The sequence below is a fragment of the Pseudopipra pipra genome, chromosome 5 (genome assembly GCF_036250125.1).
Source record: "Pseudopipra pipra isolate bDixPip1 chromosome 5, bDixPip1.hap1, whole genome shotgun sequence".
Classification (NCBI taxonomy): Eukaryota; Metazoa; Chordata; class Aves; order Passeriformes; family Pipridae; genus Pseudopipra; species Pseudopipra pipra.
This window is the reverse complement of record NC_087553.1, coordinates 65488588-65502983: the sequence shown is the minus strand read 5'-3', so window position 1 is coordinate 65502983 and position 14396 is coordinate 65488588. Positions and strand designations below refer to the sequence as shown.

The window sequence follows — 14396 nt, the reverse complement described above, 5'->3', positions numbered from 1 at the left end:
ACTATGTATTAATAATAGTAATCCACATAGCAAAATATTTTCTGCATTAAGGAGCACAGCAACAAGAGACACAGCAACAAATCTTCCTAAAATTCAGGAAAAATCTGACTACAGGCTGAATATTCCCCTCAGGGAAGTCAGTGGCAAAAAAAAATCTACTTGACTTTAATGGCGCATGATTCTGTGCTCTACAAAAAAGGTCACTCAACACATGCACGGACAACAAGTCAAATACATCTGGTTAACAGAATGTGGCTATTTCAGGCTCAGCATGATGCTATGATTATTTTTTGTTGTTTTTTGTTTATACTTATGTCTATCTTCGACAGGGAGAAAAACAGAAAACAAAACCAAAGATATCCATGTTCTATTAGTTGCAGTGGACAAGGATTGTACACAAGATTGTTGACCAGTGGAATACACATTCTCTGTTTCTCAGGTTGTACATCTCTAAAAAACCCCTGTAAATTAACTTTTATGCTTGTGAGAAAAACAAGGACGACAACGAAACCAAAAAAAATCAACTAAAAATTCTAGAAATAGTGCTTATTCTGCAACGGAAACTATTTTTTCTCACATAAATATGTTTTTCCTGTAATGCCAAATGTTCAAAATATTTTCTTCACAGACTATCTCTCAACTCCCTTTTGTGCCCTTACTTTCACTTGGCAAGGCAGTAATTCCTAAGTGGAAGTTTTAGGTTTTACCACTGAGCACATATATATACATATATTTGGGAATACTTGATTAAAAGTTATTTGTGGTTGGGGAAACAACCTGTTTTTTAAGAAAAGCCGTTTCACTCCAAGGTATTTATCAACTTTATGCGCAAAGGAGTCTGGGCTGGTCAAGGAGACACATTTTTCTGACTCACATGGCATGAGGCCACATGCAGGTCTCTGGTTTATTTGAGGAAAATGGAGGGAAACAGTTTCCTCTGTTGTCACACACTTGTGCTGTAGACAGTAGGTGGGTGCATGGGAGAAAGGAACAGTTTAAATTAAGGCAAAACTTCTCCTCGAGTGTTTATTTTCGAACACTTGCATGTCATGAAGGCCAGTCTCATGACTTTAAACAGAAACCAATGTCATTGCTTCCATGAGGTTAAAATGAAGTGCAAGAGAAGAATTACAACGACTTTGCCTGCGACAGAAGGAAGGTCAGGCATTGTTTTGGACTGAAGCTTGTCTCCATGGAGCGATGCCAGCAGCTGATACTTGACCTTTAAGTTCCCCAGAGTTGCCACAATTTTGGGGAAGTGGCATTTGTCAGATGGCCAAAGAGGGTGATGGAAAGGCCAGGCTGGTGGCCAAGGACAGGCATGGGCAGGTCGGAGGAAAGGTGTTGGCCATGGGGTGGGAGAGTGCCACTGAAACAGCTATGGATGAGGATGCTGCCTGGGGATGAGGCCAAGGGGCAGGTGGAGAAAGTGGGACATAGTGAAGGGAAATGTTTGCAGGGAAGGAGAAGTTTGTTCTGGCTGCAGGAGAGATGGCAGTGGGGGCTGTGAGGCCAGGAAGGACTAAGGGGTGCTCCGGGCAACGGTGCAGCGGGAGACACCAGCCCCGGGGCAAGAGCTAAGGGGCCCGACCCGGTTGCCCCTCCCGAGCATCTAAGGGATGAAGGGAGGGGGGCGGGGAGGAAGAGGGAGGGAAAGATGAAGGGAGGGATGAGCCGGTGGAAGCCCTCTCCCTGGGCTGGTTGAGGGGCGGGAGGGAGGGGAGGCAGCTCCTGAGGAGGGGAGGAGGAGAAGAGGCAGAGAGGGGATGTTGTTAAACAGTTTCTTACCGTAAGAGGGAGTTGGGACCCAGATCTTTCCAGTTAATCACACAACAAACTTAGATCATCGCAATAAAAAGCTCGGCTCACTCTGCCTCCTCTAGTGACCGGCGGTGCACGGGGTCCCTCCGAGGAGCCATCTCCCTTTCTCCTCCCCGCCAGCCGCAGGTGGGGCCGCCAGCACCATGCGGGCCACCCACCTCCTGCCAGCCTTGCTGCTCCACCAGCTGCTGCTGCTGCTGCCCACCGCCATCCCCGCAGCAGGTCAGTGCTTCTATCACTTCGATAGCGAACCCCCCTGCGCCTCGCAACCGCATCACGTCCCCTCTCCCCCGCTCCGCCGGGGCAGGGAGGGTGCTCGGGGCGCACCCCGCAGGTGGGGCGGGAGAGCGGGCGGGGAGACCCCGCCGCCTCCAGCGCCCGGCAGCTCCCGGCAGCTCCACCTGCGCGGCCGGGCGGGGACGGGTGCGCCGTGCCCGCCCCGCTCATCCCGATCCCGTGGAGCACAGCAGTGCGGGACGATGCGGGGGAGAGAGGAGCGGAGCGTGCGGTGGTCGGGACAAGCCGCGCTCCGGCCGCGAAGGGCGGCCACGGCAGCTCTGCGGGAGGCACCTCCCGTCCCGTCCCGTCCCGTCCCGTCCCGTCCCGTCCCGTCCCGTCCCGTCCCGTCCCGTCCCGGGGTCTGCGGAGGAGCCGGAGCTCCCACCACCCTTCCCGAGTAAGCGGGGCGCGGGGCTCGCTCACAACGGGCAGACCTGGAATCCGGGAGAGAGGAGAAGGGAATCTCATCGTTGCCCAAAAGGTTCTCCCCGGCCGTTTTCAGGACACCACCATGTATCCTCAATTTCCAGGGGTAGAATGAGTGTTAAGTAACAGTAGTTGACAAGGAATGCCCCAAACGCAGGACAGTGTGTTGCTGAAAGGGCATGTCCTTGCTGAAGTTCAGCAGCATGAACATGCTATTTCCAGACTGAAATACTTGTAATTTCATTAGATGTTCCCGATGAAATCCGGGAGGTGAAGGGGGGTGAGGAACAAACAATAAGTAATCAAGTGCTGGATGCTCTTTAGCTGAATTTCTTTCCTGAATTGTCCCCCTTGGACTGGATATCTGAAGAGCCAACTCTGTCCTTCTATTGGCCCTCTGGGAAGACGTTTAAGGAAAAAAAGTTTGTAAAGGTTTCTGCAAACCTTTCCTTCCTTCCGGCAACATTGTTAGGGTCAGACCTTTGCACAGACAGAAACAAAGGACAGGCACAAGAGGGAAAGAATTCTTTCAGGGAAAAAATCTGCCAGGATTGGGCAGAGGAAGGACAGGGACATGTGGCGGCTGGGTCCTGGGGCAAGGTCTGAGGGCATCAGGTAGTGTGTATGGCAAGGAACGTCGATGGCCTCCAAGATATAAGTACATTTTCTAGTAAAAAAAAAAAATATTTTGAAATAGGATTTCAAAGTGGAATATTTTCTGATGTGAGTGGGCAAGTCAAAAAAAGATTGGCAGCATCACATGCTGTAAAACCTGTTGTTTTCCCCCTACAAGTATGAGTGTGGCTCTGTAGGATGCTGAGCATTCTCACCATAGCCTCTGTGTTCTGTCTGCTCATTGAGGATATTGTTTTCACAGGCATTCTTAGCAGGTGACACAGAGATACAGACACTATGATACCACACTTTTCTCAACTCCTTTTCCACGTACATTTCAATTTCCATTTTTTGGACATGCAACTTCTTTGAAAAGTGATGACTAGAGCTGGTTAGGAATTTTCTGAGATTTTTTTTTTTTTCATGGAAAATGCTGACACAAAAATTTTCACAAAAATAATTCCTGCTAAAGAGAAACTTTATTTGGTTTGTTTCTCTCAAATCATATGAGAGAGAAATATGGAGTAGGAGACATTCCCAATAGATTGTGGTACCTGCTGTTGAGAAACCCTTACCTGTGATAGAAACTCAACAACTGATGGGCTAGTTAGAAGGAAAAAACAAAATAAACACTGCAGACACATCCACACCCACAGTTTATTCCAGGAGCCAAAGATACAAAACTGGTTTATAGTCAAGCTCATAAGAAGCTTGGTCATGCTCTGCTCTCTTGATAGTCAGGATGATTTTGTTGAACAAGAGAAAGTCCTTGTTCTCCCTGACTGTAAGCTCTTGGCACTGGTCTGTAGTTTACCAAGCTCAATGAATATTTGATCTATCTAGTGTTCCAACAGGAGAGATTGAGATACAGCTTCTGTACTGCTTGTATCAGTGGGTTGTACCCTTTCCAATGGGCTCTCCAGATTAGGAATGGATGGTCCATCCTGATGAAGAGAAAAGTTAGATTTCCAAATCATCAGCATTTTTCAGAGTAGAACTTGTTTTCTGGCCAACTTTCATAGAGACAGTTTCTTGGCAACTCCCCCTTTCTTAATTTTCCTCCCTCACCTACCTAAATATTAATCAATCCTATTGTTTGCCTTATTAGTAAGAAAGATGACTTTTATCATGTGCTGCCATTGTGCTTACTTTTTTTTTAAAAATATGTGGTCTTCAACAAAAGTGTCTGGGTATTAACAATGTAAGCAAAGGAAAGTTGTGACATTTCTTTCTGAAAATACAGTGATTGCTTTCTAAGCAAACATATTATCTTTGTATGGGATGCTGATTTCTTTTTACTGAGACGTTTTTGACAAAGATTAAGATCTGCCTACCTATGATGATTTTTATATATGAAAGACAAAGCTAAATGATGAAAATAGAATTTAAAAATAGGAAGAGAAGTCTTTTGTTAATGTATGTCCATACTTCTTCTAGTGCTATTCTATCAAACCTGATTTCAAATGTACATTATTATGAATATAGTTTCTTCTATGAATGGGTATTCTGGTTTTGGAATGCCATGCCCTAAGTTCTGTGCAAAGATAATGTCCTGTGTAACAGAAGTTGCTGACTGATACAGTTGGGTTATATTAATGGGTAAAGAAAAAAGAGGGTGAAAAAAACGCAAGAAATTTAAATGTCATCAAGCTGTCTATATTATCAGTTTCTGAGTTTCCTTTTAATATGTAAAAGATAAGACAGTGATTGAAGAAAGATAAATGTGCATGGTTCCTATAGAGTCCTTGCAGTCATTATCCATATTGTGTAAGTCTCTGTCACTTGCACAAAGAAATTAATATGTAGCTAATAACTTTATCAGGGAGTTTTCTTTCTTGTTCAGACATTTTATAATCCAGTAGTCTTAGACAGTATCTCTTTAATAATGTTCATCTAGTGAAACTAAAAATTATTTTTTAATCAAAGCAACAAGTAGACTTGCATACTGCAGAGGAGTGAATTATAAAGTTTTATTTAAATTAAAGATATATTTTTTTCTGTGAAAAGACTGTCAGCCAAGTGTGTTTATTCTAATTTCTCAGCACTTTCCGTAGTTTGGATGATCTGAAGCAGTTGCTAATGAAGATGTGGGAGTTGCATTTAGTTCCGATATATAATTATTGCTTAAAAAAAATAAAATCAAATCCCATAGCCATAATCTATGTACGAATGTTGTGTATTCCTGTGGTTTGCATAGCTAAATATGTTTTAAAAAACTAATGTGATTTATACTTTCCCATCCCAGCTGTAGATAATCATTATACTATATACTGTCAACAAAGCGAAATGACACACTGCCAGTTGGAAGAGTGTATTCCTTCTGTTTAATGGAATCCTTTTGGTGCTCAGTGCCAGGGGCTGCTTGTTTTGCTCTCACATGTAATGCAGCACTTACCCTGCTTAACAGATTTTCTGTTTCTATTAATGCCATTTTCATAAGCAACATAGCAGGAGAATAGAGTTGAAAGACACGAGATTAAAAGGTTGCATAAAACTCTGGAAAATCGACCACTGAAGTCAAGGAAAGGAAAGCCTCTTATTGGAGGAGCTCATCTGTCATTATTGTAATACTTCAACTGAGGCCAGGGTTGGAAGGGAAATGTGCAGTCTCCCTCAGAGAACAAAATATCTCCCCTTTGGATCTTTATGCTGAACATTAGTTTGCCACTTAACCATTTCAAACTTTTCCAAGGAGATTTGAAAACAGGATAACTGGGCCTCTTGTTGGGAAAAAACTTGATGTGGAGAAAAAACCATTGCCCTGAATGTTTTGCAATTTTTTGTACTGGATGAGTGTTGGAATTTCACTTTCTCCCCATCAGCATTGAGTTGGGGTGGAAGGGCAGAGACTGGAAGGCAGCACAGAGGTAAGAATGGGTTGATCAGAGGGGCAAGAAAGGATGGATCTCCATACTTACTTGGGAAGCATGAATAGTAGGAGAACTGGCATAATGCAAGGAATGTTTGAACCTTGCAGTGAGGAAGCATGGCAGCTACAAAGAACTGGGAAGGTGTGAGGACATCCTCATTGTTTCCCCATATTTTTCTGTGGCAGTGCCCTCAGAGGATGTAGAGCTGTTCCCAAATATAGTTAGTACCTACACATGAAGCAGTGCTGCAGCGAAGCAGAGCTGGGAACATGCTCCAGATTAGTCAAATGTGTTGGCAAAATCTAGCTGTAGGAGTTTTCAGTGGCTTGTGGGCCTCCACCCATGTTCTGTCTGATGAGCCCAGCCGTGCCTGGCAAGTCCTCATTGCTGCTGGCCCAGCTGGGGACTGGCTGCTCCCTCTGTCCCTGCTCAGCTCCGACTCTTCCTATGACTGCCAGCCTTGGCCAGCAGCACCATTTTTATGTATACAACATGCAGCAAGGTCCTCATCACTCAGCACAGGGGCTGTTTTGCTGCCCTCAGTCATCTGTCATTCTTTGTTTTGCCCAAACCCCTGCCCTGCCTTCTTGTTGTTTTCTCCTTCCCCCTCGCTCCATGCCCGGACATCCAGAGGCTGGGATACCATCACAAAGGAAGCGCAAAACCTTCTGGGTGCCTTGTAGGAGACACCAAATCTTGTGAAGATTGAGGAATGAAATGGGAAATGGTGGGGATTTAATTCTTGTGCACAGTGCACAAGAAGACAAATATTAGAAGGGAAAATCCTCTCAGTAATTTAGCCAGAGGTTAGATACAGCAAGTCAGAGTACAAACTGCAGCACATTTGTTTCTGCCAATAGGTCCCAGCATCCTGCAGAGCAGATAACCTTTTCTTGGAAGAGAAAGAGCTGTCCTTTTGCAGCTACCATCCAATCTTAGAATATACTATCAGTTGTTAGCATTATCCTTAGCTCCTTGAGCTTTTATGTTGACTATAGGACTGGGTTTCAAAGGCAGGACTTAGCAAAAACATGAAGTTGGGTTCCCAGTAACATGGCAATCTTTGCAATTGCTAACAAGGAGGGGGGGGGGGGGGGGGGTGAGTGGTAATATGCAATGTAAAGCCAAAAAGAAATATCTTTTTCATGAATTTCCTGAATCTGCCTAACAACTACGCCGAGAGCCAATGTAAAAATAAGGAAATCATTATCTCAATATATATAGATATTATATGGATAGTCATATATATTTCAAACTCTTTCTAAAAATTGTAGATTTTTTTTTCCCATGAGGTTCTTTTGCCAAGAAAATTTCAGGAGTTAAAATATTCACGTCATTCTCCAGGTACCTTTCTGATAAACTTTAGTTGTGACAAGCTAGAAATGGCTCCTTGGACAGCTGTTTTTATTTTGGTGACTTTCCATCTACACAGATGACTGCAGATTTTGTGGGTATGGTTGCTAAACTTCTTTCATGACAAATTATTGTCTTACATAAATAACCGCATTAAACTTAATCTGGCATCTAAGTCTATCCAATCTACAAAGTTCTTTTCTTGGGCACAATTCAGATTGTTTTAGTTTCTCATTATGTTGGTCTGCTTTTCTTCCTTTTTTTTTTTTTATCCCAAATGAGAAGTCATTTGGAAAAGGTGTTCGCTTTGCATTCCAGCCAGGAATCCGGACACTTCTGATACTGAAACAGACATAAGGAAAAGTCAAAGTAAATGAAAGCAAGTTAAAGGTGTTGAGCATTAAGCCTTTTTTCCAGAGTGAGCCTATTAGGATTTGATTTATGAGGCAAAATTACCTTGAATGTATTTGTTCAAAGAGTTCTAACTGTTCACATAGATAACAATACTTTGTTGACTCTGTTAATGATCTTAGTATCAACATTCACCTTTAACATGTTTTCTTTTATTACTGTGGCCATACTGTTAAACTTAAGCATGTGGTATCTGAAAGCATTTAGTAAAAACTGTTTTCACCATCTGGTCAAATTTGGGTTTGTTTGTTGGTTTTTAATTTTTTTCTTAATGGAGCCAGTATTTATGCTATCATACTGAGGTGTGCACCAGTATTCAATTTACCTTTGATGTTTTGAATCCTTTGAAAAGCATTGTCTTGGAAATACATTATTGAATTTAGTTAAAAGTATCCCTTGTATTGTATTTTGTAAACCAATTAAACACCTCACTGTATTTACATACTGTTCAACCTATACATGACAGCAATGGTTGCTTTATTTCAAACCCTACTCGTTGATTTTTCTCCTCATGGAAATTTTGCCAAATGCTGCTTTGTGCATATAAACATACTTTAATTTTAATTTCCATAATAAATTTACCTTGTTTGTACCCAGGTAAGCATTCAGCTTTGATATATCTGTCACTGGGATAATGCATGGTTTTGCAGTTTTTTCTTTTCACATTTTATTTGCTTGTTTGTTTTTTTTTTTCCCATTCAGATACATACTTATTAATATAAATTGCCATGTAATTTTTGTCAAGTACAGTGTTCTCTGATAAAATGTTTGATATGTTTATTGTGTTGGACTGGGTTTTCCTACATTCATTTTACATGTGTTTAGGGTTGGGTAATTTTTATTTTCTTGTTTTTTCCTTGAAGGTCTTTCATACAATGGTAGATTTCTAATTTCCCACCCTTCTCCTCCCAAGTTTTAAATCACATGAAATTCATCTCTCATAATTTATTTTTTTTCCTATCTCACTGGGGAAATCCAGTTTACTTTGGCTTGAAGTGATGATTGTTTGCAAAATTAATTTAATAGTTAATCTCATTTTAACATTCTGACCTGTTTATCAATTATAACACAAATAATTCAATCTCTAATTAGTCCATGTGTTAACTGCTCAAGGTCAAGTAACTTCATTTCATTACAAACATAACACAAAATATTAAACAGAGATCTAAAATGCCAGTTGATACTAAAGAAAGAAGCTATGTCTGTTTTATACTTCTGAAATAATTGTGTCAATTTATATGACCATTTTTCTTCACTGGAATATATTTTGAATCTTTAGCTTCTTCCTGCACAGAGTATGGACAATTTCCCTCTTTTGAATTTTTCTCCCCATGCCATCTTATTTTGTATTTCATCCTCCATTTGGAAGGACTGCAGTTGATTCCTGCAGTTCTTTGACAGCATCTACTAGCCTAAGAAGTTCAAGTATCTTAATTTTCTTGATTTGTTTTATTTTCCCATAGATTTAGTTTGTCTCTGAAAAACATGAAAAACAATGGTGCTGTTGTGTGTGTCCATACTCTTTTCAAAACTGGAAGTTATAAAAGGTCTTTATCTGTGGTATGAAGACCTATATCCAGCTTACTTGTATCAAAAAATGTGATCATAAGAAATAAACTAATTCATTATCCCACACAGTTGAAAATTTACCACAACAAAGCAAAGAACTACCTAATAAATGCTCAAGTTCTGCAAGTCTAAACAAATGGAATAGGGAAATAAAACTCAATCCCAAACCATCAAGTTTTCATTAAGAATCTCAATTTAAACATAAAAATTTAATTTAAATTTATTTATCTTCTCATTTGGAAAATCTAGTGTCTGTGTTTGTTCTATATAATCAAGTGGGATGCAAAATTTGAAAGAAACTAAAGGAATAAACTTTCTCACACTATCAGGAGACTTCACAATGTGTTTCTTTAAGAAAGTATTAACTTTTGCACATAATGGAGTGAAACTTGGAAACCCAGGAAGCTGACGTGCCAAATGCATCATATCTGTTATTTAATAAAAGCTTTGTAGAATCTGTGACAAGTCCATAGAAGCAGAGATTTTTCTAGGGGATGCAGCCAGTATGCTCCAGTTGTACTCTGTAAGATCATAACTTTGAAGCCTAAAATATACATCTACATTAGAAAAAGCAGGACTGATGGAGGAAGGAGAAAGGGATTACCAATTAAGTAGATAAAGTCAGATAGTCTCCTTGTAAAACTTTGTTGTGCAGAAAAAACAAGTAGTGTTTTAATCTCATTATAATGGACAAAGGTGATCCTTGGGCCTGTTGACATCCTGTATGTTATTTTGATTACCACAACAGTGATATTGCATTTGCTATATTAGGTTTTTTACTACTAAGTAGGTAATGAAAAACAAAAAATCCTTTTCTGCGGCAGACTGACTTGAGGGTTCAAGACTTGACTTGTTCAAGTTTCAAACTCATATTTGTTCAAGTTCAAACTTGTATTTGAACTCTAAATGACCTGAAACTAGATTTATACTGAATTTCTTGACTTTCATATAGCTCAGAATAAGATCTGTTGTATTCTGTGAAGTGTGAATTTTAATGTGAGATACAGAACATAATCTGGCAATTTCAGGGCTGAGTGATGTGGTGGTGTGGGAGCTCAAAGCCCTTTTTGGTGTGGGACACAAGGCCAGAAGAGAAAAAAGAAGCTACTTTGCTGCCATTTTCCCATTAGCCCAATGATTACAGAATGTCTGGAGAGCAGAAGAGATAAAAATGCAAACAGCTTTGCAGATTCAAATCTACTTCTCTTGCTAATCAAGAAAGTGTCTTAATTTCTAAGATACTGCATATTATTGTGCCCGTTACTTTCAGTTCTCTGTGTTACTGGTTCTGTTTTGTATAAATATACTTAACCTCGTAGTTAAGTAGCTTCTAGCATGCAGGCACTGCAAACTCCTGATGAGTTTTCTTACAAAAATGTTGCAGAATGACAGTTTTCTTTATCTCTGACTATTGATTTGGCATGGTCTGGAATTGCCCCAAGAAAAGCTATTGTTGGAAATCTTTTCCCCCAGGTGCATTATAGTTTGAGCAGTCTCAGTCAATGATTCTTATCTGAGAAGACTACAGAAACCTCACTTGAAAATGTAGAAAGGGAACCCAAAGGTGAGTTCTGGCATCTCTCAGGCAAATGCCTGTGAGGAACCTTTTTTCTTAAGTAAATATTTGAAACCTTTTATGAAAATGGGAGAGCTCCAGCAGGGAGACTGTGGAAATCCCAAATGAGATTGTGGAGCACTTGTCCAATGCTGCATCCTACTAGAGCAAATGTGGCAGTTTCCATTTCCTTGGGCACTGACTGAGCTCTTGTCTTTTCTGTTCAACTTCATGTTTAGAAATAGAAAAGGGCACCACCCTCACCTTTTTGAGGGTTTTTATAAGTTGACTGAAGAAATATTTTGAGTTAGTGGTTGTTTCTGTTGAAGAAAAAAATGTTGGTTTCATGTTTGACTGGATTCCTTTGTGTCTGAATCAGCTGCTATTATTTTCAAATTTAAGTGGAATGTCAGACTTTCTCGGTAATATGATATTCAACTACAAGAAACATCAGAGGACATGGCCCACAAAATAGGTGAAAGTCTCGATTAATCAAAGTCTAGGAAACTGAAATGAATGACAATCACAAATCAGGAACATTAGTTATAGCATATTGCATGCTAATCTTTAATGTAGAGCATGTCTAAGACACTATTTGATTTAACATTTTAATAATAAAAGCACCTAATTTGACACGAAAAGGCTATTTTTTTAATATATTTTGTTGTGAGAGTTGTAAAAGTCGTGCTTTGCATTATTCTGATGTTTCTAACAGTCACACCACAGATGCACTTGGCCCTTTGCCTTTTGGATTATAGGCAAGACATAGAATGTTGTTGTTTGAAAGCTAAAGTAAATCAGGCTGTTATGAATTGCTAAATGCAAGATCAAACCCATAATCCTCTTTGGACAACTGCTAAGAAAAGATGGGGGAAAAAAAGCAGAACTATGAACTGTGTTTTTCAAGCAGAACGGAATTTCTTGATTTTTAAAATAATTTTCTTGCATGCTAGCTGGTGAGTTTAAGAAGCTGTTATCATTGGGAATTAAGATAATGATGCTTATCAGTAAATGGGAAATGTTAACATCAGCAACTGGAAGAAAATACTTTGATATTTCTATACAGATTCTTACCACCATTTGACATAAAAATCTTGGCTGAGAGAACATAGAACTAACAAGTATGTCTTGGAAGATAATAGATTGAGAAATATACCACAAAAGCTTATAGAAGATTTGTTTTTCTGTGACTGACTTAAAGGGCAAATGTAATCTTTTTTGCAGCACTTTGGCTCTATCATTGGTACAGTAAAAAATAAAGCAGCTTCAGTGTGGACACAACAGTTTCTAGTAACAGGAGGCTGATCCTTATGGTGAGAATTTCCCTAAGCATAGTGATTCATTTTTGGTGCATGTGTACTGCACAAATAGAAGACTGAAAATGCTTAAGAGAGCTGATATGAGTCCCTAACACAATGCCAAAATTATTAGCATTTGATCTTTTCATCAAAAGCTTCTTCATATAATAATAACAACATGGATTTGAAGAAAAAAAATTTTTTTCTTAATTTTTTTGTGATTGGAATTAAAAATATGAGTATTAGATGCTGGGGAATAGCATAGCTTGCCTTCATCAGTTCAAAAAGAAAGAGACTAGGATGGGGTGAAGATTATTTTATAAGGACAGTGTAGCATAGATATTCTAATCCTTATATTTATTTTTTTAAAAAAAAAAGCTGAAGCTTGATGAGATCTGATTTCGATGTCTTTAGAGTATTTCTAGGTGTCTTAGGCATAACTCACCACTGAGAGGTGTGATTTAGCTGCATCAAGTGAAAATATGAACTCAATGATCAGGATGGAAGTTTTGCAAAGGGAACACCCTTAAGCCCTCTTTGGCTTTACAGGATGTGGAACTGTCAGTAACTCCTCCAGAGCCTCAGCTATTGCACTTTACAGTTATTCTGAGCTTCTGCAAAATGCACTAAGCAAAAAATTCACTGGCCTAAGTGCACTCTGCACTTGCATGAGGAACTGTGTATTCAGGATAACAGAGCACTAGGCTGAGGTTTTATATATTTGGAAAACTCTGGCAAAATGTAATGAATTGCACCTGAGTATTTGTGTTCCATTATTGTTGCAGATTCTGTAGAGAAAAATGAAAGGACATCTGTGAATACAGTTACATGGAAATAAGTTATGGAAAATACTATTATCTACTTTGTAACCTAAGGAGGAATTTATTCACCTAACCTTACCTGAGTTAGCCATCTAGTCCAAAAAGATCATCTGGGATCATTGAGTGAAATAGGAAAATCAGATCCAAGCCAATTTATCCTCCCTATGTTACTCATCTGACAGAATAGGGACAATTACTCTCCAGATGTACTTATCTGCCTTCACAGATGATGGAGCAGCCTACACTGGCAGGTTGAATTTTATGGAATGCAAAGTAAAAGTATAAATAAATATTGGGAAAATTCTGGGGTTTTCTTGCAAATATCAAAGATCATTCCTCTTGCACTTTAGCCAAGCATCTCCAGCCAATCTTCCTCGCTTCATTTTATACCTCTTCCTCTGGGCCTTTCAACAGACATGGAAACCAGATCAGTGCGTTCACTTTTGCAGGAATGTTTGCAACACTGCAGACTTTCCATGCTACAGCCTCTGTTTGACCTCCTAATCTTTTCTGTAAGCTAACAACTGAAGTTCAGTCGCACTTAAACTGGACACAACACTCACCCTGAGACTTCACTGGAGCAGAGAGAGGACAAATGATTAATTTGTGTCACTTCCAAAATCCACTTCTTTTCACTATTTGTGATAAGCTTACTCTTCTAATAACAGTTTATCACATTCAGCTAGTGATAATATTTTTCACTTGAGTTTTTCATGGAAATATTTACAAGATTTCTGATTATTATCAGATATATTTTGGGGGGTCTGAAAAAAATTTAAAAAGAGTGAAAAACTTTCCTCTTACCCTTTTACAGCGTTATGCAAATATTTATTTAAAATTAGTTTTGTTAAAATTCCTACTATTTCTGCTTTTAAGGATGGAGATCATCTAAAGTAATCAATTCTTCTTCAGTAATTCCTTTTACCTTATTTTTATGAAATTCTCTATACTTTAGGTACTAAACGAAGATCCTATAATTCCTTTTAAGTGTTGTCCATATCCAATGCCAACTTTAATGTCAGCACTCTCTTTACAGCGTTTTTTTGTTTGTATCTTTTGTTAATTTTTTTCTTTGCTTCTTTTTTAGAGGGTAAAGGAAAAAGGAGAAATCCTCTACATGACTTCAAAAAGACAGGAGAATTGATGCTCATTAAAGTAAACAAAACACTGGAAGTAAAAACTAAGCTGTTAAATACCACTGAGCAATGTGCCAAGAGATGCAGCAGGAACAAGGGCCTCTCGTTCACTTGCAAGTAAGTTATGTATCTCTTTTATTTATTTCTTTCCCTAATGAAACATATATAAAAACCTTTGACCAAAGGTGTTTCTGTAATTGTCATCAGTGGTAGCTTGTACCTGGAACAACCTAAAGATCGTG

The 14396-nt window shown here is 39.4% G+C and overlaps 1 protein-coding gene across 2 annotated transcripts in view; it reads left to right on the top strand.

Moving 5' to 3' along the window:
• Positions 1-1788: 1788 nt before the first annotated feature.
• Positions 1789-14396, top strand: part of HGF (hepatocyte growth factor) — a 58633-nt gene continuing 46025 nt past the window's right edge. For both annotated transcript variants that reach the window (XM_064656432.1, XM_064656431.1), the window contains exons 1-2: positions 1789-2043; positions 14106-14271. In XM_064656432.1, the coding sequence (XP_064512502.1) occupies positions 1965-2043; positions 14106-14271 (245 nt within the window). In that variant the 5' untranslated portion in view covers positions 1789-1964. The remainder of the gene's footprint in view (positions 2044-14105; positions 14272-14396) is intronic.